This window comes from Temnothorax americanus, unplaced genomic scaffold (genome assembly GCF_048541705.1).
Source record: "Temnothorax americanus isolate GAGA-0224 unplaced genomic scaffold, ASM4854170v1 Scaffold1, whole genome shotgun sequence".
In the NCBI taxonomy this organism is placed as follows: domain Eukaryota; kingdom Metazoa; phylum Arthropoda; class Insecta; order Hymenoptera; family Formicidae; genus Temnothorax; species Temnothorax americanus.
In genome coordinates, this window is record NW_027509230.1 from 335,463 (window position 1) to 357,225 (window position 21,763).

The window sequence follows — 21,763 nt, forward strand, 5'->3', positions numbered from 1 at the left end:
TGGAACGTTTTTGGCACGGTACTACGCTTTACTAGTTTTTTTTCATTTTCTCTGGAGATCGATCGATCCGCGTCGTATGTTTCTTAATTTGTGGTCCACGCATCATCATCGTCTATGTAACCGCGGAACGACCCCGTTGAGACGAGCCGCGATCGTTGAATAAGCTTATGGCAAAGTACAACGTAAGAAAATTCAGCGAGTGCGAGCAATTGTTAAATAGGTATACATTTGCACAATTCCGCGTTACTGATTTTTTGGAAACTACAATATGCAATATACAATTTTCTAAATCATTCTAAAGTAAAATAAGGATTGAGTGAAATATATATATAGGATATTCAATTAATTAACGCATTAATAATAAGAAGAGAAATAGGATCGTAACGATAAACAATCAATTTAGTAACAAAGCCATGCGATCCAAGCCTAGGTCTTTTTGGCAGCACCATATTGGTTTCTGTATGCATATATACTATATATTGTATACATATATGTATATATATATATACATATAAATTTTCCTGGTTGAGGTAATATTTTTCGCAATAAATTTCTTTACAGTTTTTAGATAATTAAATCGAGTCGATTTAATTCCGGATGGGAAGGGGTTTTTAATTATAACAATTACTGTGTTTTAAGTCCGAAAATTTAATCGGCTCGCAGTGGTTTGGAAAATTTATATTGTTACGCTCGTCGAGTAAGCTCGCCGCCGTAACACTATCGCGCACTCCACACTCGCGCACGTATTTCGCGGAAATCGCAAAAGGAAAGAGAACTCAAAAAAATTTAAGAAATGCGTTTATTCCAAGCTCGTAAAACAGAACGCGTGCGGATTCCAAAAATCCGCCAGACAGAAAATCAATAAATCCATAAACAAACTCCCGTTGTCAAGGAGCGCGCTTCACAGCTTTCCCGACTTCTCTACTCAGTGTCCAGCACGGGCGTAACATTATGTATATATGTATATATATATATATATATATATATATATATATATAGTATATATGCATACAGAAACCAATATGGTGCTGCCAAAAAGACCTAGGCTTGATGGATCGCATGGCTTTGTTACTAAATTGATTGTTTAACGCATTAAGTTTTATTATGTGATTAATTTGGAGTATATTTTGATTCTTTGATTTTAATTATACAATTACATCGGCATTTAATTATTCACACATCAGTTTATAAGATTATCGACGAGAATGATAGAATGGACGAACAAGTGAATGGATAAATATAAAAGCGTAGAAAAGCACGATGTTCAATGTCTTGAAGTATTTAAAAACCTTAATAAGTTATTAGAAAAAGATCTTTACACATAGCTGATCTGTATAATTGACTCACAAAGAGAACACAAAACGGAAAAGAAGGAACGGCTTCCAAGTTAAGCTAATAATTGCACGCATTAATAACTCGTGTAAACATTAAAAGTTATTTCCTTCATCCTGTAACGAGTGTGACGAGATGACTGAATCTTGTTACGGCCCGTACGCCACCAAATGCGATCGATAATTAATTAGGAATTTCACCGACCTACAACTAACAATAAGTAATAGCATATAGCTGTAAATTTGTATAGAATTGATCGCGGATGACAGAAATATGGCTTTCAATTGTATCTCCTTTGCCTTTCAGTCCTTCTTACTTTTTCTGACTTTTAAAGTGAAAGCTATGAACCTTCATTCACCTCGTAGACAAGGTTCGATTCATCATTGGCCATGGCAATTACTTTAGCCAAACTATTTTGCTGATATGCTCGAAGAAGCGACCTCTCTCATTTCGAAGGAGCATCATATATCGATCGACCTTTCTATACGAAGGGTATGCCTTCCCTTTGCATTTGCCTTACACCAATTGCCAGAAGGTATTTGTCCCATGCTCGAACAATGCTCGCTGAATCGCCTGTTGGCATTCAGCAAACTCCTGAACTGCTTAAGCAATAAGGAATCTACCAAGATCATGTCCGATTCTCAAGGAATGTATTTCAGCAATCATAAGTTGAAATAGTTGCTACATAATTCGTGCTATAATTATATAATTTTTTAATAAAAAGTTTTCATAATGTAATTTTATATAACATTAAAAGATATTATTCTTAAAAATAATTGAAATATTTTTTTATGTATCGATCAAACATTCGTATTGTTATATGAATGTATTTTGCGTTTGGATTTTTCATTAATTTTCTTTTACCGATACTTTGTAAGTTAACTCACCAGAACTGCGCTTAAGCAGAAACTTTCAACAAAGCGTTCCAGTCGATCGCCTAAATTAACGACTTTCAATAACCTGAAACTATATAATTCCTATAATTCTTCAAAAACAAAGTGTGCTACAATATTGGCAATCTTTAATATATTACTTTGTGTTGTAAAGTACTGATTCTCGTTTTTATTGTTGCAAATTAAATACATGAAAGTAATGTGTGTGTGTGCGTATTATCATGTATTATCACATGCATATAACATTAATAATTACAGTTTTATACCATCTTGTTTAGAATAGTGATATAATTAATAACTGGTAATGATTATCTGTAATTATGTTATTTCTGCTATATATATATATATTATACAAGGTAAGTTTTATTTCGTGTGCTAATTATCTTCGCTAATTATTTCAGAAAGTATTGGTTTATTGGAAAAATGTTTCAGATAAAAGTTGGAGGGTTCAAAGGGGGCCAATGGACAATCTTATTAGATTTTGGGTCCGAAGTCTGTGTTAAATCCAGTAGGACTCAAGTCAAATTTTTTAAATAAAAAACTTCATTAAAAAAATTTAACTTGGGATTCTACTGGATCGAACAAGAGTCCCGGACCTAAAATCTAATAAGATTATTAGCTCTCTCTGAACCCTCCAACTTTTATTAACTTTTATAAACATTTTTCCAATAAACCAATACTTTCCGAGATAATTGGTGGAGATAATTGGCACACAAAATAAAAAACTCACCCTGCATATATCTTATATATGTTTTCTTAGAATATTCACATTTATCGCTTAAAGCTTGAAGTATTTGTCTGCTTATTATACTTTGTATATCGATTATGTTACGAATGGCGTGTCTCTGAACGTCGTAGGAATAAAACATGTCATAAAATTCTTTTAGCACCGGAATGTAACAAAGATGATCTCGTTTCGTGTGAAGAAGGTGGTCAGATTAATATCTTTACGAAACCTAAGTCAGAGACTTTGCTATCTTTCCGATAATCCGATGTCGTTTGAGAACGCGTTGCTTCTAACAATAATTGCTACTGCTGGCGATGTCACACCGAGCTAAATAACGTCGCGCATGTTTCGTGGCGTAAAACGCAGAGAAGTAGGGAAACACCGAAAAAAAGTTGATTTACAATTCCGATGACCTTCGGAAAGAACGGAAGAATCCACGGTGCCGAGATTGCTGTCGGCGTTTGCTATCGTCGTTTTGACCTCCTACATAAAAACGCTTCTTACTTCTTATTCTACACGCCTTGTGTAGAATAACGCGAATTTAATATAGCATTTAAGTATGCGATGAATTTACTAGTCGACTGTCACGAGAATGCGTTGTAAAGGAAAGAAAAATGTAAAACGGGACAAATAGAAAGATATCATAAAGTATCGTTTACTGGCAAAAACTGAGAAAGTAGATAAGTACGCGCTATTCGATTAAAGTTTTATTCATCTACAGAGCAAAAGAAAGAAATGATACAAACATGCAATTTTTGTAAATAAATGAGTCCAAGTACCAAGAATTTATTTTTTTTTTTCATGCAAAAAGATGCAAAAAGATATAAAAAAATTACGTTTATTACGCATTTGATTAAAAATTTAATATAATTACTTCGTTATCTGACTAAAAAGTTCCTAATTGTATTAATATGCTATAATTATGTTAAGTAACCCTATTATCATCATACTGCTCCACATCAAATAATTCAGCTAACAAAAAATCGAAAATATTTTTATACTATTTTTAATAAGAGAGATACTCTATTAATTTAAGTAACAATTTTTCTAGAGAGATAAAATATGTATTTTAATATATAAAGATTAATTATTTTACAGTAAAAACGTTAAAACATGATGTGTTTATTATACGTGCGATGCTGTATCAGTGTTAATCCATGGATCGGCTCGTCATCACAAAGATTGATATGTGAAATATTCGCAGATTAAGATTACACACAGTTGTCACAGCAAAGACAAATAGCTCGCTAGATTAAGTTATATAGCGTCAAACTAGAAAAAGTGCAGTCAAAACATGAAATGTAAAATACGTTCTACATGTTCCGAAAATGAAACTCACTAAATTAAATTCTCAGTTTTTTTATTTTTTCTTTGTAATGCACTTGGCCTATTTTCAGACACGATCCGATATTTGAATGACATGACGCTCATGCAAAAAATTGCACCCTGCAGCGTCATACAACGACTTCGCGTCCGCGTCCGCACTAAAAATTCGAGATCATATAAATACACTTCTCTATTTTCTCTCCGCCCTTTTATATTGTCCACAGTCTTAACAGGCTTTTATACAATTTGTTTCTTATAGTGCCGTTTTACTGTTTATAGAAATTAAAATCCAATTTTCGATTAAAATAATATATATTCTCCAAATTAGCTATATTAATTAGAATCATTTGATTTCACAAATCAACATATGAATCCAATCGAATAAATTAACGAAATATTACACGATTAGTCAAGAAAAAAAATATTTCATGCAAAAAGATTTTTGAAATTTTTACATCTTATAAATGCTTGCAGCATAGGTAATTTAAGAAAGAAAATAACGATATATAGGGTGAATCATTAATTCATCCTGTTTATATATGTATAAGTAAAACTATAAAAATGATTCATATGACATTAATATAATATATAATACATATGTTATTATATTAATTCAATATATCTAAACAGAACATAAAACAGGACAGAAGTAACAAAATTATATCCCTAGATCAAAATCTACTGGAGGGGGCGGCGGACGAATCATTGCGCTACCCGCTGCCCCCTCACTTAAACGTGCCGAGAGGGACGCCCGCGGGGTTTTAGCCGGTAAAAATCCGGCACTCCGCTCGTCTTTTCCCGGAGGCGAGGGGGTCTTCCCCTTCTTGAAGGGGCTACTGGGCAAATCGGTCTTCGGCCTGAGATCTCCAGTAGTAGATTTCCCCGCGTTAAAAAAAAAAAAGATCAAAATCTACTAGGTTTATAGTATAGATAAAGAAAGAAATGTTAAAAAATGTGAATGAATTACAAAATGGATTATATCGATAGCGAGAAAGAAAAGAGAACTGCTGAGTTTAACTATATGATATGTACCTACTACGTACTATGTTGACGAACTTATAAAATTGAATCAATAGTGTGTAACGGATAGATGATAAAACGTGAAAGATAAAATTGGAGATATTTCTTTGTATGAAAAAGCTAGTATGATAGTAAAGGGCAAACGAAAACATCGAGCGGAAAAGCTCGTGAGGATTTTCTCCTCGCTTAATCGATAGAAACTGAATGAAAGTCCAGGAAATTCCTTGTTGCATTTTGTTTTTTAATCAGTCAGATCAAATCATCTCCACTTTCGTCAAACTTTTGCACTTTTAAACATTTTACAACAAATGCAATTATATTTACGAATATAAATTGTTTACACGCGAATTGTTTGCATTTAATATAAATATAGTGTGCGAAAGTTATTCTGTAATAATCTTTGTCCAACATCGTAAATATTAGCATTAAAGTAACAATATTTAAAATTATGTCGAAAGATTAATATTAATTACAAAAATTGATATAAAAAAATAATAATAAAAATAAAAAAATATCTTTAAGGAAAATCCACAAAAGAAAAAATTAGGTAAGACGAACTTATAATGCGGATATTGGCGAGAATAATTTCTCATTTCTTATTTTAACATTATTATATCGAGAAATTGATATTGCGAGAAATAACATTTCGGCTACCACAGATCAGCACGCGGATCACTGATTCCACATAGATTCGATTAAATCACGAATTCTTTTAATTTCTTATTTAAGAGACTGCATCGGATGCTACCTATCTCTTTTTCTTCTTATGTACGTTTCCATTCGAATATGGTCAAACGATTCATTGCATTTCTTTCGCCAACTTGTCATAGTGGATATACAGAAAAGAAAATAAGGAAATAATCAGAAGCATTTCAAGCACTTAACCAAACATTACTAGAGCGATACATTTTCGAAGAAAATGCTACATTTTTCAGAGAAAATGTCTTTTGATTCACGTCTTTTTATTTTAACAAAAAAAATACACTCTATCGTGTCGAAAAAGTAGCTTGAAATTATATCTATTAATCATATAAGAACGTGATATACGTTAAACGAAACTTAAGTCAGCGATAGATTACTGATATATTAACGACATCGTGTAGATACTTGTAACTCTCAATGAATTACAAGCCACTATTCGATAACGAGAATATTAAGGTATCAGAGTTCAACATAACAGCTTTAATTGATGAAACTTGGCGGATATCTTTGACTTCCGCGTCTTTTAGTTTCCTTGGAGAGTAAGATTGAGAGACTTCCTATTCAAGCGCAATCGACTATGATGCATTCCGATCTCTGCTAAGCCATCATACTCGACAAGTAAGGGTGGAAACATAAAAATATCGTGATGTCTTTCCATATTAGCATACGGGTATGCTACTGACAGCAGTACCGTCAGCATTTTCCATTACAAACGTCTTGAATTGCTTACCATACTTATGTGATTTAATGATTGTGTTAAAATTAATGATTGTGAATGAATTGTCAATTACAAAATAGTAATTTTGTAATAAATTTCAAACATGAACTACGACAAAAAATCAGAACTAAATTAATTAACAAACACAAACGGAATATTGTTGTCATCATGATTAAATTATATGCGTTAACTGATTTAATGACTCTTACGTATGAAAATATAAGATACTTAGTATTATAATATAATATTCAATTGTGTTTAGCAGCGATCACAAAATGAAAAGTTTGCTTAAAACGCACGAATATTCATGAGCATTTTTTTTACTTTCTTAAACAAAGTTTCCCCATTAACAAGACAGATTAACAGATTTGTAAGAAGTGCAGTTTCATAAGAATTGCACTAGTCTCAAGTTCGGTCGTATCCATGCGACGCTGTCAGGTGACTGCCATGCGAAATAAAACTAAGATCATTCGATCGTCGACACTTGACAGCCGACAGAACTCGATGTTGCTTATTCGTTCCCATAAAACCGTCGACTATCTGAGGCTGCCTCAATTCAACACGTTCAAATATTTAAACGCATTATATGGAGGGGTAAAAACCAGTGGTCAGTAAATCAAATTTTTAAAAATATTTTTTTGTGTGCATAGATGCAATTTATATATTGTATAGATTGCATCTATGCACGCGAGAAAAAATTTCAAAAAATTTGACTTACACCACTATAACTTTTACCCCTCCATATGTACATATAATATATTCTCAAAAGTTGAAGAAATGAAAGTCGATGGTAAACATTCATAATAACATCAAGATTCAAAATCGTCGCGATTTTAAACGAAAAATAATTCCCCGTTAAATGACGATGAAATTTTAAGTTCCCGTTTTTATCAAGTTATTAGTTGCCTAATCTTACATTTGTCATTTTTCTTATTTTCGATGTAATTTCTAATATTAGGTAACATAACAATGTTAAAATTCATCGAATGAGCAACATATTATATGATCATTAGCTTGATAATTAAGCATCAATCAAAATCAGTAAAACAATGGACGATCGTTTGTGAATCATCATAACGAATATTAGTAGTATAATATATCTTAAATCTATATATATTATCGTATGTATTGTTCAAACAAGTTAATTAATATCATTAAAAATAAAGATATCATCAATATTCTGTCATATATACTTGAATCAACATTCTTGAGAATACGATTTTGTCTGATAACGTAAATTTAATTTAATTATCCGCATCCTTGTTAACGACAAACTATTTGGTCAATATTATTATTCTATGATTTTTCTGTAACACAATCTGAGACGATTTACTTGCAAGTAAGAAAAAATCAAGAACTAGAAAGAGAAAGAGATAGTATATATACAGATTCTCCGCGTATTATAACACATTCGTCATCTCTCGAGATTACGATTAAGGATTCATCTACTTTCTTGTGCTCCCGGTTTCACCTGTTCTCCAATATATGTATGTACACTGCTATTCAATAATGCAAGGAAAACGGGCTTGGAAAAATTAGGGGGAAAGAAGACCCTGTTGAGCTTGACTCTAGTCTGGCACTATTGAAGTCCAGGCATTATTGAATAGCAGCGGACATACATGTCTCTAATACGAACAAAAGCAAGTTATCGCTAGTTACCAATCCCCCCATTAAAAACATTTAATTGGCAGATCATAAATTCTGGCGATCGTTTACTTATATCTTTCAATTCAAGGATAATGATTACAAAAAACGCGATAAATTTTTGATGCCTCATGCCTCACGCCTCGCGCCTCACGCAGCAGTTCGGGACCGAGCAAGAACGATCGTTTCGAGCTAGGTCACATGCCACGCGGCGCGACCGTTATAGACCCGTTTCTCGATAAGCTTTATAACGTCAAGCCGGCGCATATCAGGCGCGATCGGAGCGATTGGAGCAAATCGAGCAATCGCGATCCGATCGTGCCATATATAATCGCGTACCAGTAGCACGTATATTATTGTTCCCTGTCTTCGAGTTCCTTATCTCGTTGAGTTCCTATGTCGTCTCGTAGGAGGGTGGTTCCGTCCATCGCCTCTCTGGATCGTATCGTATCCCGAATCCCGAGTCGATCGATCGTCGTGGGGTGCACGCGCGCTGACCGGTTACGGCACCACGTTCCCACACAAAAATTGCACGAATCGCACCCGATACTTATATATCTTGGTGGCGGATAGGAGATACAAACACTGTGTTCAAGTAACAAATTATCCGCGAGCCGAAGCTGACCAACCTTTCTCTAAAGGTCAAAGGGAGTAGGGAAAAACCGAATTCGAGTGGAATTTTGTGTGAGAGAACGAGCGTGTACGCGCGAATAGATAGATTCCTCCAATTCACCCAAATTCATCCGTTCGGCAGGATGACCGAGTGGAGACTGAGAACTGAGACTCACCCTCACCCTGCGTGATGCCGTGCTGGCGGCGCTGACTACCCCCGAAAGAAGAAACACCATATCCCCCACTCACAGACCCACAACAGCGCGGTGCGTCGCGTCGCGGCGCGCAACCCCGGTTGTCTCGCCCTTTTTCTCTAGCTCTAGACTCTAGCCCGCCGCAACGCGTCGTCGTCGAATTTCTCCTTCAGCTAGCGATACCGAAAAGGCCGACGCTAGAAAACGGGTCCGATTAACGCCAAGTCGAATTACATTGGGTTTGATTGGTTTTGTAATCTGATGACAAACCAACCATTGACTCGTTTACAGCTAAAAGTCGGTCAGTGTAACGTACCAGATGTAACGATAGCCGCGAGCAATTTCCACGCCTGATGGAACCTTTTCACTGCCAAGGGGATGCACGTGACCCGCTGACACATGAAACGCGCAACACGAAACTCAGTAATATATAGGTAAACGCAAACTCAATTCGAATGGTGATCGTGATTAACCACGAACAAAATGTAATATTTACTTCGATATCAAACACAATGAGTATTAACAATTTTTCTTTGTAATATGTGTTTCAGTTTTTTTCGTGTTAATTCTTATTGTTAATTATTATTGTCGTTATAAAATAATAATTTGCAAACATATATATTCTACTAAATTATTAAGGACACTACGTTACTAGTGAAAACAATATTAACAAAGCTAACACAGAGAGAGCATTCGAGACAAATACACAATTCAATTATTCGCTTTCATTAGAAATGCCTCTAAGAAAAATGAGTATTGTTTACGAAATGAACAGTGTTTTTTGAATGGATTTGAACAAGAATACACATGTAAAAGGCAAGCGAAGAACAAAGTTACATTGCAATTTCCTCCGAGAAATTCTCTCATTGACGATTAAGTTTCAGAAACTTTCTGAATCTGAAAACGGGAGCCTCGACGGGAGCTTTTTCCAAATAATCTGCATTCTCTACACTATATTTTCTAGAATCGTGAAACTTATTCACTTGTTCAAGATTCATGCGCGGCGCGCGAAATTCTCGTGATTTCATGAACCTATTGATTCAACACATTCTACGTCGAATATCATTCTGTATGCGAAAAGTTTGTTCCGAAAAACTGATGATATTTAAAAACAAAAGTCACGTAGTTACAGTGACTGTCTATATCGATGTCTCACTTTAACGTTGCTTCTCCAGTACGTGAATGTAAAACCCGGGTTGGTCGACCTGATTGAGCGGTTTAAAGTCACCGTAAATGGTGTGTTTCGTCCCGTGGCTGAACGTCTCGGTTAGTATGTCGCGGAAAATTGTCAATCTGTGAGGATAATATGACAGCCTGAATTCGCTAATATATTCGGGATTGTCATTGTCTTCCTCGTCCAGAGCGATCATATAATCCATAATAACAATCTTTGGTTTTCCGGAAACAAAAAGCACTGATGTCTTGATGTCCGTCATACGCTGACTCTGCAATACAAAAAGTTGGCAGTTTTTAACGTAAAATTTTTCCCAAATAATGAAAGAGTGTAATATTTTCTTCTAATGTTCACTTACATTATAATATATGCATTTTGAAGGAGTTTGACCGGTGTTGATGATGTAATCGTAATTCCTGTGATCGATGAGCAGTAAGCCTCCCGGTTTTACACAACGTTTGAAATTCGCCAAAGCTCGTCTAGAATAATCAAATATTGTATAAATAATTGACATATATTAATCCATCAAGTTTTCAGATTTCGCAAGTTTGTGAGAATCAATGCTCCGAAATATCAACCATAGATAATCTAATCTAATACGATCTAATATGATAAATTTAATACCTCTGCTCTCTCTGATCACCAAAAGAATCGGGCATGTGAGCGAAACTGTTTCCCAAACATATAACGGCATCGAAGCCTTCTCCAATGAGATGGTTAATATCGCTGGGTAGAGTTAGCCAATTCGCTTCTTCGATCACTGCCACAATCGAAAATGATAATCATCGTAAAGGTGTTCTCGGCAGAGACTTATAAAATTCTCTTAAATTAGACGTCGACAATAAAATCTTTGCTTTTTTTCTTAGATTTTTCGTTAGGATTTTGTTGCGAATATAATTCCTTGATACTCTAAAAATTAAAAGTATCTAAATTTCCAATAATTAAAATAGTTTGTTAATTATTATTAGTATAACTTTTGATATCATTATATTTGCTTCAATTTTGTTGACATATTAGATAATTCGCATTTTCAATTTAATATATGTGATTGAAATCACAAGGCCGAAGGCTAGCAAGCTAGAAAACGAAACGTCGCGTTTGACCTTCGCTGATAAGCAAGATTCTTTCTTTCTATATACTTCTATTACTGATAAAGCAATCCAGTTTTAAGTATAACGATAAGCAGTCCGGTCATCCGGTGACTGTTTTCGAGCGATATATTACCGCGTGCTTTAAACTGCTTTATCTGGTTTTTATTTCACAATGATCATGTAAATATATGTATATGTATTGTGTATAAATAACATTTTATTAGATTGTGCGTAAACCCATACGCGTTAACAATAACAACTTTTATCGATACGCAAAAAGATCATCATAAATGCACTCGATAGCGCTAAATGTACAATGTCTTGCATTGTTGCAACATTCACTTAAATCTTCAGAGCCAAAACTCTTTTGCGTCAACACGTTATTTCGAGTTTCTGTGTGAAATGATTAACGCTTGTTTTTCTCTTCACATTTCGCAGAATATATATCTTCCGCGTTTTATCTTTCTTTAATTTTTCTCAGATCTTTTTAAGCACGAAAAATCGAATCCTATTGAAATATCAAACGTCCAACCTGCTCACCCCAGTTGTCAAAGGCAGGCTCCTTTCTACGATCCCATCTGGATTTTAGCGCGTACTTGAGCATTTTGTCAGATGCATCGACGCTGACGACTTCGAAACCCTCTTCCAGCAGCATCACGGAGTCGACGCCGGTACCGCAGGCGACATCCAATATTCGATGACATCCCTTCTGCCGCAATAGCCCTACCAGGAAGTCCCGATAGTTTTGCGTACGTTGTTTCTTGTCGCCGATGAAAACCTCCCAGACCTTTGCCGCTTTGCCGTCCGCGTACTGATCCCTGACACCCTCGGCTGCCGTACCGAGGGAACGGGTACGAAACACGGAATCCACCATCGCGAGGGAATGAGACCTTACGATAGAACTATGGAACCAACGCGGTATAAATTGTACTGTGAAAACAAAAATATGTTGAAAAGAATTAACTTATTAAAAAAAAATCATACAGTTTATGTCGATATTTTGCCTTTGTCGTTTCAATCGCTATAGTCATGCATAAAATATAGCGAGTATTTTATATCTTTTTTCATTATTATTTTCATTATTTTTTTCTCTTGTGACTATATTTGCTCGACTACACACATGCATGTAGATTATTTAATCCCGATTATAATTATCGTACCTATAATTTCAATCGACTACTTTTCATGTTGTCCCACGTTAACTATTTGTTACTGCTACATGTTAACTGCTTTTTTAAATGAAACCAAGATTAATCGCGCATTCTGGCACAAATTCCTATCTACAAGAGTGACTTCGCCAGATAGCTTATTCGTCAGCACGGTGTTTCGCATAAATTATTGTTATCTCGCGTAATGTTATCAAGGGCTCTTGACATAAGTCAAGCGTGCAATAGGTTTATACCGATGGCAAATGAAAGAAGGGTGACCTCTCCTTCCATGTTATCCGATGCCACGTGCCCGTTGAGAATAATTCCGTCGTCTCTTAGCATTTTCTATTTACACCTTGATTGAGCGCGGGCGACGATCTCGGTGCACAAGATTAAACGCGGAAGCGGTCGCGTAATTAAACGTGTTAATGATGCAACTCCGCGTCACCGGAATCCGAGCAGTGACAGTGCAGCGGAAGGAATATTCATTGTAACAATCAATATTAATATATATATACATGATAATGGCTCTCGATGATAATTTTGATGTAACAACTACTCTGCGACTATTCAATATGATACATTTGATAATTGACAACGTCAGATTGATGAAATCGTCAAATTATTCGTACAGTCTTAAATGTCGCGATAATTTATTTTTATTGATTGACGGATCGTTCTATAATATGTATGGTTTGACTTTTAGCGCAATAATCGTTCAAGTTCAAGTGAATTATATAGAAATGAATCTTAGGCATGAAAGAATAACTTTCCAATTTTTAGCTGTCATCATCGCTTACTTTATATATTCTTCTTTTTTCTTTATTTCCTAATAATTCGCAAATTAAATCTCGGTTCACAATTACAGAATAAAAACGTATTTAAAGAGTTCAAACTCACTTTTTTAACAACTTGGGAAAAATCTAAATTTACTTAAACTACAACGATAAAAAATGAATGGAAATTGGCGCAAATCTAAATTTAACTTTTACACCTTTTCTTCTTAAGAAAAATGTGGATCAAGCCGCTCATTTGCATTTTTGAACTTGTTACTTCCTCCTCTCTTATACGAGATATCGTACCTACAATTCAACGATGACGAAACCGTACAGCTCTCGTTCGACGCTGAATATTGATACGAAAACCGCACACTACACGTAAATGAAGACTGCCGCGATGATATAGCAATCGCCGCATTTATATACCCTATCGGCTATGATGTATATAAGAGTCGGTGCGATAACGCGAACTCATACACTAATGTGCTAATATGACTCTATCGCTGGATTACTTCTCAATATGATGTAAGTTTTCGCGCGATGTCGACGATTCGGTTTAATAACATTTGATAAAAGATAAAAGCGAACGACCCCAACCAATCGCGACGATCGTGACATCCTCTGACTTTGAAGAAAATTTTCGTAGATACAATCCCGAGATTGCGATCGTGAGTCGCCAATTATAGCAATATTCGAGCAATTAGCAAGCGCTCCTTCACTTTGTATTCGAGCGTCAATTAAATATCGCTAGTCATCCTTGCAACTCGCGTTCTCTCTTCGCAATCGATCAGTATTCAATGCAATACTAATGCTCCTATTCTTATGATCACTTTTTTCACGTATACAACAAATCATTTTCAGACAACACGCACGTCTAAAAGACGCATGTTTTAAAGACGTCTTCTTAAGACATCTAAAAGTTGTCTTTTAACATTTTCTAAAATACATGTACAGATATTACATCATCTATAACATTTATCGGCTAAAATCTAGGCTCAAATACATATAACTTTGCTGACAAAATTCTCCACAATCTCAGTTGTAATTTATAGACTGTTATCGAAGTTATGTAAATATTATATTAAATTATTGATATACACTGACTTATATATATATATCAAGTAACGCTAGCTCGTCTCTCGTATTTTTCTTCTTGTTAACGCGTTTCCCTATTAATGTATTTTACAATATGTCCAAAAATGTCGGAAACTTCGGAAATTGTTGGAAAAAATGAGCTCTCATTAGGTGGAGCCACTCAGAGATATTGCCATCACTATATATTTAAATAATTATTCCCTGTATATATATATAATGTACAATCAACACTAGTCTTAACATTAAATTGTAGCATAAAAACTTAGCTCAGCTCGTAATCTCTATTGCCTTTATTTGATTTCTTAATCCGTTGAGCCCTTGATAAAATTTTAATTTTAATTTATTTAATTATGCTCGCTGTATCAATCACCATTTCAGTGCGTTCTGTTTTATTTCTGGCCCAATAGCTAATTATAATGTGCCGGTTACTTCGCTACATGACTGTATTAAATAATCGACAGACTTTTATCACGAAATTGTACAAATATCAATGTGCGAATATCGTTGGTAATATCATTATCTGAGAAATACGTTGCAACGCAGAGTTTATTATACGTCATCATTACAACGTCATCATTATCAAGAAAACGCATTCTGATATGACGCAAGTGATGACTCGCAAGTTGATGATGCAGCGATAGCGAACAAATAAAACTGCGAAAGATAATTGCGATCGATCTGAATGTGTACTTTCACAACATTTGCGCAATATGTGTGTAATGAAGTTTCAATGTTAAAACAGACGTTTGGTTCGCGCATTCGTATCTAAAGAAAGAATCTGCGTTCTGAAATATGTTAATAATATTACATTCCAAGAATAATGGATTCTTTATTGAAGCCAACAGAATATTCTTACATTTCTTATAATAACATAAATACATAACAATGTAGGATGAATCAATTATTCTTAGTTTATTACGGTACTGTAAGTACTACATATTTTACGAGCATATAAAATGCATTATTATTAATATTTTCTGTAACAGGAATTATGCGTGTGTCTGTGAATAGCCCGGTATAATGTGAATGACAAGCCCCGTTACAAACGGAAATAAAAATATTTGCCTCTACAAACGTGAAGGGAAGGCTGACTTACGTAATATATCCCCACTTAGATCGTTCTTATTTTAAAGAGCATACAATACAATCAACTATAATTGGCAGTTGGTCATGTAGTTAAAGACCGTTACGTATCATTCAACCTCTTATAATTTAAAAACTGTTTTTATAAACTTATACCTCAAAATATACAACTATTAATTAAATGCAACAAAGATAACGATAGAAAATAATATTCCTGTCGCGAAGAAGTATGAAATTAAAATTTATAATGCGAGAATATTTTTCTATAACGCGCATTCATTCAAATAGAAATATTTTCAAGCGATAACACGTTATAAAGAACTTGGACAAGAATGCTTTTTCAAATGTATAAATAATGATTTAATTAATATTCTGTCTAATCATTTATATTATTCTTATAAATTATCTTCCTTCGTAAAATAGAATTAGAAAATCGACGATATACCGCGTTTTTCCTTTCGTTAAAATATTTCAGAATTTTGCCCTGAAATTTATGAACTTTATTTAGAAATATACACAGAATCTCTCCAGATGTAACGTTTACGTGAAAAGTATTGATTATACGATACGTATGCAAAAACTGTTTACAAATCAAGATTTTCCATAAGTAAATCGTAAATCGTCGATTACGCTTAACATTCTGAGTTGTGCCCAACAATCTGTTGAATGCGATAGATTAGTTAAAACACTAACAAGATTTAATTCATTTTCTCAAACTACGCAATGATCAGATGAATGTTGAACTATATCACTTTGTCGGTTGCAGCAAATTTTTCCTGCGTTCTCACCCAATCCCCACCGTGGTACAACAGTTCGTACCCTCATATATTCTTCAAGTCATCTGGCAGCTCGTTCTTGGGATGTTTATTTTCAAAGTGTTGCTTGTAAGTCTTAGGATCTGGCATTTGGGCCTGCAAATAAAGAATTTACGTCAAATCTATATGAAGAAGTCTCGAAAAATCCACAGACAACAAAGATTCTGACTTTGCATACGGTACACACGTGCACCAGCGCTTTCTGTGCTGCCTTTTTTTGATCATTGGCACTGTGTCCTTGCTGTTTCTTCAGTTTCGCGCTTTTTTCCGCCGCTTTAGCTTGAGACTGTATCTTCTGCTGTCCACGAGCCATTCTAGAAACAAGAAGAGTCCACAGATAAGCGGGAATGTAATATAAAATATTGGCGATAACAGCACAACTTTGTTTTTCTTCGGAGTTTGTTAACACCACGCGGGATTAAATTTAGAATATTAGCCAACAATACGGATCTAACTAACGGATCTTTACTAGGACAAATTTAACAAATCAATGTAATCATATCCTTCAACGGTTGCTCCTAGGCTCCTAGGCCAAGTTGTCTCGAGTTGTCTGTTGTCCCCCCTCTCTCTCTCTCTCTCTCTCTTTCACTGTCTCTTATCTCGTACAGCTATCACTTTTCAAATTAAAATACAGAACCATGTTGTACTGTACCTAGCTGCCGAAACGTGCGTATTTGCCGACCAAGAGTGAGAGATTTGCGAAATTAATACTTAATACTCGCGTCAAAATCGTTCACGTGCCTCCCCCGCCGGGATAATCGCGACGCGATCGCTACTTCGGCCCGGACTCCTGAGCAAGACGTAAGGATTGTAAGGTAAGGTCACTTTCGACCGCTGGAAAAAAAGTGCAGGGAAAACTTTTTAGGACGAGAGAGAGAATGAGAGAGAAAGAGAAGGAGGGAGGTGCATCTCGCCGCTCGCCGCGAGAAAGCTTCAGAGTCTGTCATATTGTCATCTAGGAGCTGTGCCTGCTGTGCTGGCAAATCTCTCTCTCTCTCCCTCTCGTCTCTCTTTCCTCGCACGTAAATCACATATCTATCTCATTTCAGGTGCAAATAGCGTAAAATAGTGCAGCTTTACCTATCCGCAGACAGCGAGTGCGAGTACTGCGAGCTGCGACTGCTACTGCTGCGAGTAGACGTGCTCGACCATGCTCGACTGTACTCGTCGCTCGACTCGACGCTCGACGTTCGACTCGACGCTCTCGACACTCGACAGTCAACAATCGACAACGGTGTCTTGTGCCCAGTCTGCTTGTGCCTTTCTAGCAGTTCCACCTTCCACGTTCCGCAGCGTTCCACTTCGGCGATTCAGAACCGATTTCATATTTCATTAGTCTCCACATGTCTCCCGTGAAAATAACGCGGCAAATTTTTGTTTTAGTAAATTTTAGTTGATGTACATACAAGATGTACGAAACTTTGCCAGTTAAGTCGAGAAACTGAAATATATTTATTTATCACTGGCGAACTACGAAAGCTGTTTATTTTTATTAATTATATTCGTTTTAATTCCAAATAATTCCCACGATAAAACGTAAGCAAAGTAAGATAATCCCTAACGCACATTTTTCTCGAAATATCTTACAATACAAAATAACATTATAATGCAAATAACTTGTTGGCTAATTTATTTGTTTAATTAATACGCAATTATTAACTAATAAAAGCATCCATATTAATGTATACATCATATTTTTCGAAAATCGTTCAGTACCGCGCATTAGAATTCAGAGCTTCCTATTTTCGTTCAAAATTAATTTTTATTTCAAGGTACTCGCGACAGTTTTGAAGGAAGACGATCTTTTGAATGTAAAATCGAACTGTGTGAATAATACCGTCCCTATACCATCCTTTTCTTTCTTCTTCCGAAGAGATGAATCATTTACGTTATTAATCAACGTGAAATTAAAATTCTTCCTTTCCGATTGACCAATCGGAACATAGAAATTTACTCTTGTCTTTGAAGCATTTCTAATTTCTATTTTCTATGGTATATATCTTGACCCCACACAGCACAGAATGCAAATTCTCGTACTTAATTCGCATTATGTGATCCCGATTGCAAATTGCTTGAAATGCACGCAGCATTTGTATTAAGGTGCCTTTTCATGCTGACGCTCGACGCTCATTTTCAGCGGCAAGAAGGTCGCATGACCACACGTGACGTCGGCGTCAATTGAAATTCATGAAAAGGAAAACAGCGTCAAAATTTCGGCGTCTTCGCGCTGCTTTGGCTTTGACGCTAAAGCTGAGAAAATTTAATTTAATTTAATTTCTTTGCTTGACGCTAGCGTCAGCGCGAAATCACGTGATTTCGCGATACGCTGAAACGAGCGTCCCATGAATTCGCACCTTTAATTGGCTACATTGCAATTATCGCGTAAAGTCACATCGTGTTGCGTGTCGTTGGCTTAAAAACCGAACCTGAACCTGAACGATCGCGATTTTTTTTGGCAGGTCGGTACTCTATGGCGCACGTGTACTCCATGGCCAGTGGCCCGTCACAATGGTCACAATTAGGGAAAATGGCTGACGATTCGTCGGGACACTCGGGACGTGTTTTGACAATTCTGGTTGCCTGAGTTCGATGTTCGATGGTCGACGAGGGAGTCGCGTCGTCACGTCGTCGCGTCGCGGTGAAAAGCATAATTTCCGTGGTGTCGTCGGTGTATTCTTAGCGGTGGTGTCGTCGCGATGTAAAATCCAGACGTGCGTTCGCTCTGCGGGTCTCTACTCTCGCAGCTCGCTAGTTGTCCACTTGTCCCGTACGTAACTCGTTTAAACGTGTTTCGACCTGCTCCGGCTGTTCCTACCGTCAGGGATCACTCGATACTTTTTCGAGAGCCTGTTATCACAATTTTATTATCTCTCTCTTTTTTTCTTCTTTTCTTTTTTTTAATAACGAAATCCGTGCGTGAGATGAATCATCCTATCGATCACACGCGATAAGTAATTGATGTAATTGTACTATACCAGTGTTAATGACGATCAAATTTAGACTCGGCCTGTCATTTTTTTCGCTCGAGATATCGTTTATCATCCAAGATCATCACGCGCGATACGGTATTTGTACTCGGCTATTAATAATACGGCGAGAATGTGCCGCTAATGTGTGAAACGTATATTTACTCCTCAATTCATTTCGAGATACTAAACAGCATGAATCATTTATTCGAATACATATATAGATATCCATTACGTACCGTACCAAAACTATAAATAAGTATTTCACAAAAAAATAAGTATTTCTCTAGTAGATATGGCTATACAGTGATTTTTATTGTTAATACAGGTGAAAATGCGAGATACCCACTGCATTCTTTGACGGAACGTTCTCCATGTGGCTAGGTGGATATAAAATCTGTGAAAAGTTAGGGCATTGTGCCAAATTAGAGATTGCAACGTGTGTCTCGAATAGTTTCTACAATCATGGCGTAGACGACGGATCGTTAAGGCGATAAAATGCCTGCCGTGCAAATTAATAATGGGACAGCACTTTGCTAGTCTCAGAGACTTGTTTAGAATGGATGGTGAAAGACAGCCTACCGAGATATGCGCTAATGCGCTTGGTCACCCGTTGCCCTTGGAAATGGTGAATCGAGACGACAATGAAAGTTTGCCTGAAAACGAGACTAATGGCAATGTACCTGTAACGAATCCTAATATACTGCCGAACAGACCAGAATGTAAACTAGAAGCGAATTTGGACAACGATCGTTTAAACTTAGATGTAGACAACCATAATACTAGATTCGAATCTTTGTATAGTCAACCTGTCGAAACTCAGGATACGAAGCAAATTTGTAACAATGGTAAAGTTGCGTGCGAGCCGTCATTTAGACAACAACAGGACGTATGCTGCGGTAGTTCTGGTGGTAGCAACAGTAGTAGCAGTTCCGAAGACAGTCCTGTAAATCCACCTTTGAGAAGATCCTCCAAAACTTTGTCATTTGGAAAGCGAAAAAGTATGTATCGAATTCATTTCTCCCATATTTATCGTAATTCTGTTGCTCGTCAAGCGTGTGTGTGTGCGCGTGCGTGTGCGCAGCGATAACTCAAATTTGTTCGCTCTCACGTTAGATAAACAGCGCAACAAGGATCAAAGCCCAATATGCAATCACGTTTTATCGTCGAAAAAGAAACGGAGCAACTGGGTATTGAAATTTAATTGCGCCAAGAGCAAAAGCTCAAAAAACACTGACATTATTCCCGGCCAAGGGAATGGTAACTCTGATTGCATCTGTACCGGTTATAGGAGAACGGAGGAGCATCCCATGGGTGCGGGCATCGTGTTTAATAGTCGATGCGCTCCGCAAAGTCCCGTTCTCGGGCCTTTGCCACCGAGTCCTGTAATTGATTTATCGCGATTTAACCCCGAAGAATTTCCTATGGAAGTACGTTCTTATTTCTTGATCGCTTTTGAAGACCGAAGAGAAACTTAAAGACTTGCTTTCACTATATATTAATGGTTTTGTTTTGTCTTTGTTAAAAGGATTGCGACGAACGCGCTCGAATGCAGCGCGCTCGAGAGATGGAGGAAGGCGTCGAGCCTCCTCCCGGTTATAGGCCTAATTATTCTATGGGAATACAAGTTCATCCTAACGGAATAACGGTGGACAGTTTGGCGGCATTGTTCCAAGCACATGCCGGTATTCAAGCTGCTGCTCTTACAGCCTTATCCCAGATCGACTTTACGTTAATTCCAAATATTGAGAGACCCGCGCATACGCAGGTAAGCTCTTTGTGTCACTGATTAAATTTATGTTTATTTAATATTCGATTCATATAAGAATAAGTTATAAATGCATATCAATACTTTAGGAGGAGATCAATTTACACATGCTAAAGAAATAAAAATAATAATAATATATAAACACGGAGGTTATATACATTACAGTTTGTGCATCAGTTTTTATACCATTACATTTGCTTCAATGCACACTTTCCGCCCTAGTGCAACAAGTTCAGCCACAATGAACAAACCTTGTGCTACAAATACATTTTGATTTGATCTAACGTTTATTTAACGTTTGATCTTGCTATCAAAGCCCAATATCGAGCAGTCTTGGCCAGCTAACTCGTCCCGGTTAAGCAATATTTTTTAATTCGAAAAAGTAGTTTATCTCATTTAATAACTTTAAACATATTATAGATAGAGAATAGATATATTTGACAGTAATTTTATTGGTAGAAATATTTTATAAAAAATAGTGTACAAGTTTTGTGTAATCTTCTATATCTATACAAACTATATGCAAAAAATGGGAAAATAAAAATTTAATTGCGGCAGAAGGTACACGGTATGTGTTACGTTTACATAAATTTATACATTTTTTAACTTTCGACAGGTAACGTGGGTAAAAGTTACACGGCGAGTCTCGTGGGTTTGTTGGATCCCATAAAATAAT

The 21,763-nt window shown here is 36.1% G+C and overlaps 4 protein-coding genes across 13 annotated transcripts in view; 1 reads left to right on the forward strand and 3 right to left on the reverse strand.

Annotated features, from left to right (window-relative positions):
• The window catches only part of Eag (potassium voltage-gated channel protein ether a go-go), a 74,806-nt gene extending 65,329 nt beyond the window's left edge, over window positions 1-9,477 (reverse strand). For all 4 annotated transcript variants that reach the window (XM_077405052.1, XM_077405002.1, XM_077405044.1 and 1 more), the window contains exon 1: window positions 8,702-9,477. The gene's annotated coding sequence lies outside the window, so the exon portion shown is untranslated. The remainder of the gene's footprint in view (window positions 1-8,701) is intronic.
• Socs36e (Suppressor of cytokine signaling at 36E) overlaps window positions 1-21,763 on the forward strand; it is a 191,152-nt gene that overhangs the window by 167,850 nt on the left and 1,539 nt on the right. Inside the window, exons 1-4 of one of the 2 annotated variants that reach the window (XM_077405223.1) lie at window positions 18,849-19,120; window positions 19,648-20,320; window positions 20,436-20,749; window positions 20,848-21,087. In XM_077405223.1, coding sequence (XP_077261349.1) covers window positions 19,840-20,320; window positions 20,436-20,749; window positions 20,848-21,087 — 1,035 coding nt within the window. In that variant the 5' untranslated portion in view covers window positions 18,849-19,120; window positions 19,648-19,839. Of the gene's footprint in view, window positions 1-18,848; window positions 19,121-19,647; window positions 20,321-20,435; window positions 20,750-20,847; window positions 21,088-21,763 lie in introns of those variants that run through there. The other variant, XM_077405231.1, reaches the window with a different exon arrangement.
• Window positions 9,619-13,819, reverse strand: Gnmt (Glycine N-methyltransferase). Of its 4 annotated transcripts, none has more exons than XM_077405316.1 (5): window positions 13,664-13,819; window positions 11,974-12,363; window positions 10,967-11,102; window positions 10,701-10,821; window positions 9,619-10,613 (listed from the first exon to the last, which is right to left on the reverse strand). In XM_077405316.1, exons 2-5 carry the CDS (start codon window positions 12,305-12,307, stop codon window positions 10,326-10,328), a joined length of 879 nt encoding a protein of 292 aa, XP_077261442.1. In that variant the 5' UTR covers window positions 12,308-12,363; window positions 13,664-13,819; the 3' UTR covers window positions 9,619-10,325. The 4 variants fall into 4 exon arrangements, with proteins under 4 accessions (XP_077261442.1, XP_077261455.1, XP_077261460.1 ...); XM_077405329.1 differs by having other exon boundaries at window positions 11,974-12,335; window positions 13,664-13,793; XM_077405334.1 differs by having other exon boundaries at window positions 11,974-12,335; window positions 13,668-13,780.
• On the reverse strand, window positions 14,984-17,570 carry LOC143897076 (zinc finger protein 706). Of its 3 annotated transcripts, none has more exons than XM_077405411.1 (3): window positions 17,434-17,570; window positions 16,523-16,667; window positions 14,984-16,449 (listed from the first exon to the last, which is right to left on the reverse strand). In XM_077405411.1, the coding sequence occupies exons 2-3, from the start codon at window positions 16,664-16,666 to the stop codon at window positions 16,360-16,362; spliced, it is 234 nt and encodes a 77-aa protein (XP_077261537.1). In that variant the 5' UTR covers window position 16,667; window positions 17,434-17,570; the 3' UTR covers window positions 14,984-16,359. The 3 variants fall into 3 exon arrangements, with proteins under 3 accessions (XP_077261537.1, XP_077261528.1, XP_077261546.1); XM_077405402.1 differs by lacking the exon at window positions 17,434-17,570 and adding an exon at window positions 17,006-17,304; XM_077405420.1 differs by lacking the exon at window positions 17,434-17,570 and adding an exon at window positions 16,823-16,976.

Coding starts and splice junctions, on each gene's coding strand:
- Gnmt (XM_077405316.1), bottom strand. CDS start 12,307: ATGGTGGATTCCGTGTTTCGTACCCGTTCCCTCGGTACGGCAGCCGAG. Junction 10,822..10,966: donor GGTGATCAGAGAGAGCAGAG/GTATTAAATTTA, acceptor TGATTATTCTAG/ACGAGCTTTGGCGAATTTCA. Junction 10,614..10,700: donor CAAAATGCATATATTATAAT/GTAAGTGAACAT, acceptor TTTGTATTGCAG/AGTCAGCGTATGACGGACAT.
- LOC143897076 (XM_077405411.1), bottom strand. CDS start 16,666: ATGGCTCGTGGACAGCAGAAGATACAGTCTCAAGCTAAAGCGGCGGAA. Junction 16,450..16,522: donor ACGTGTGTACCGTATGCAAA/GTCAGAATCTTT, acceptor CTTTATTTGCAG/GCCCAAATGCCAGATCCTAA.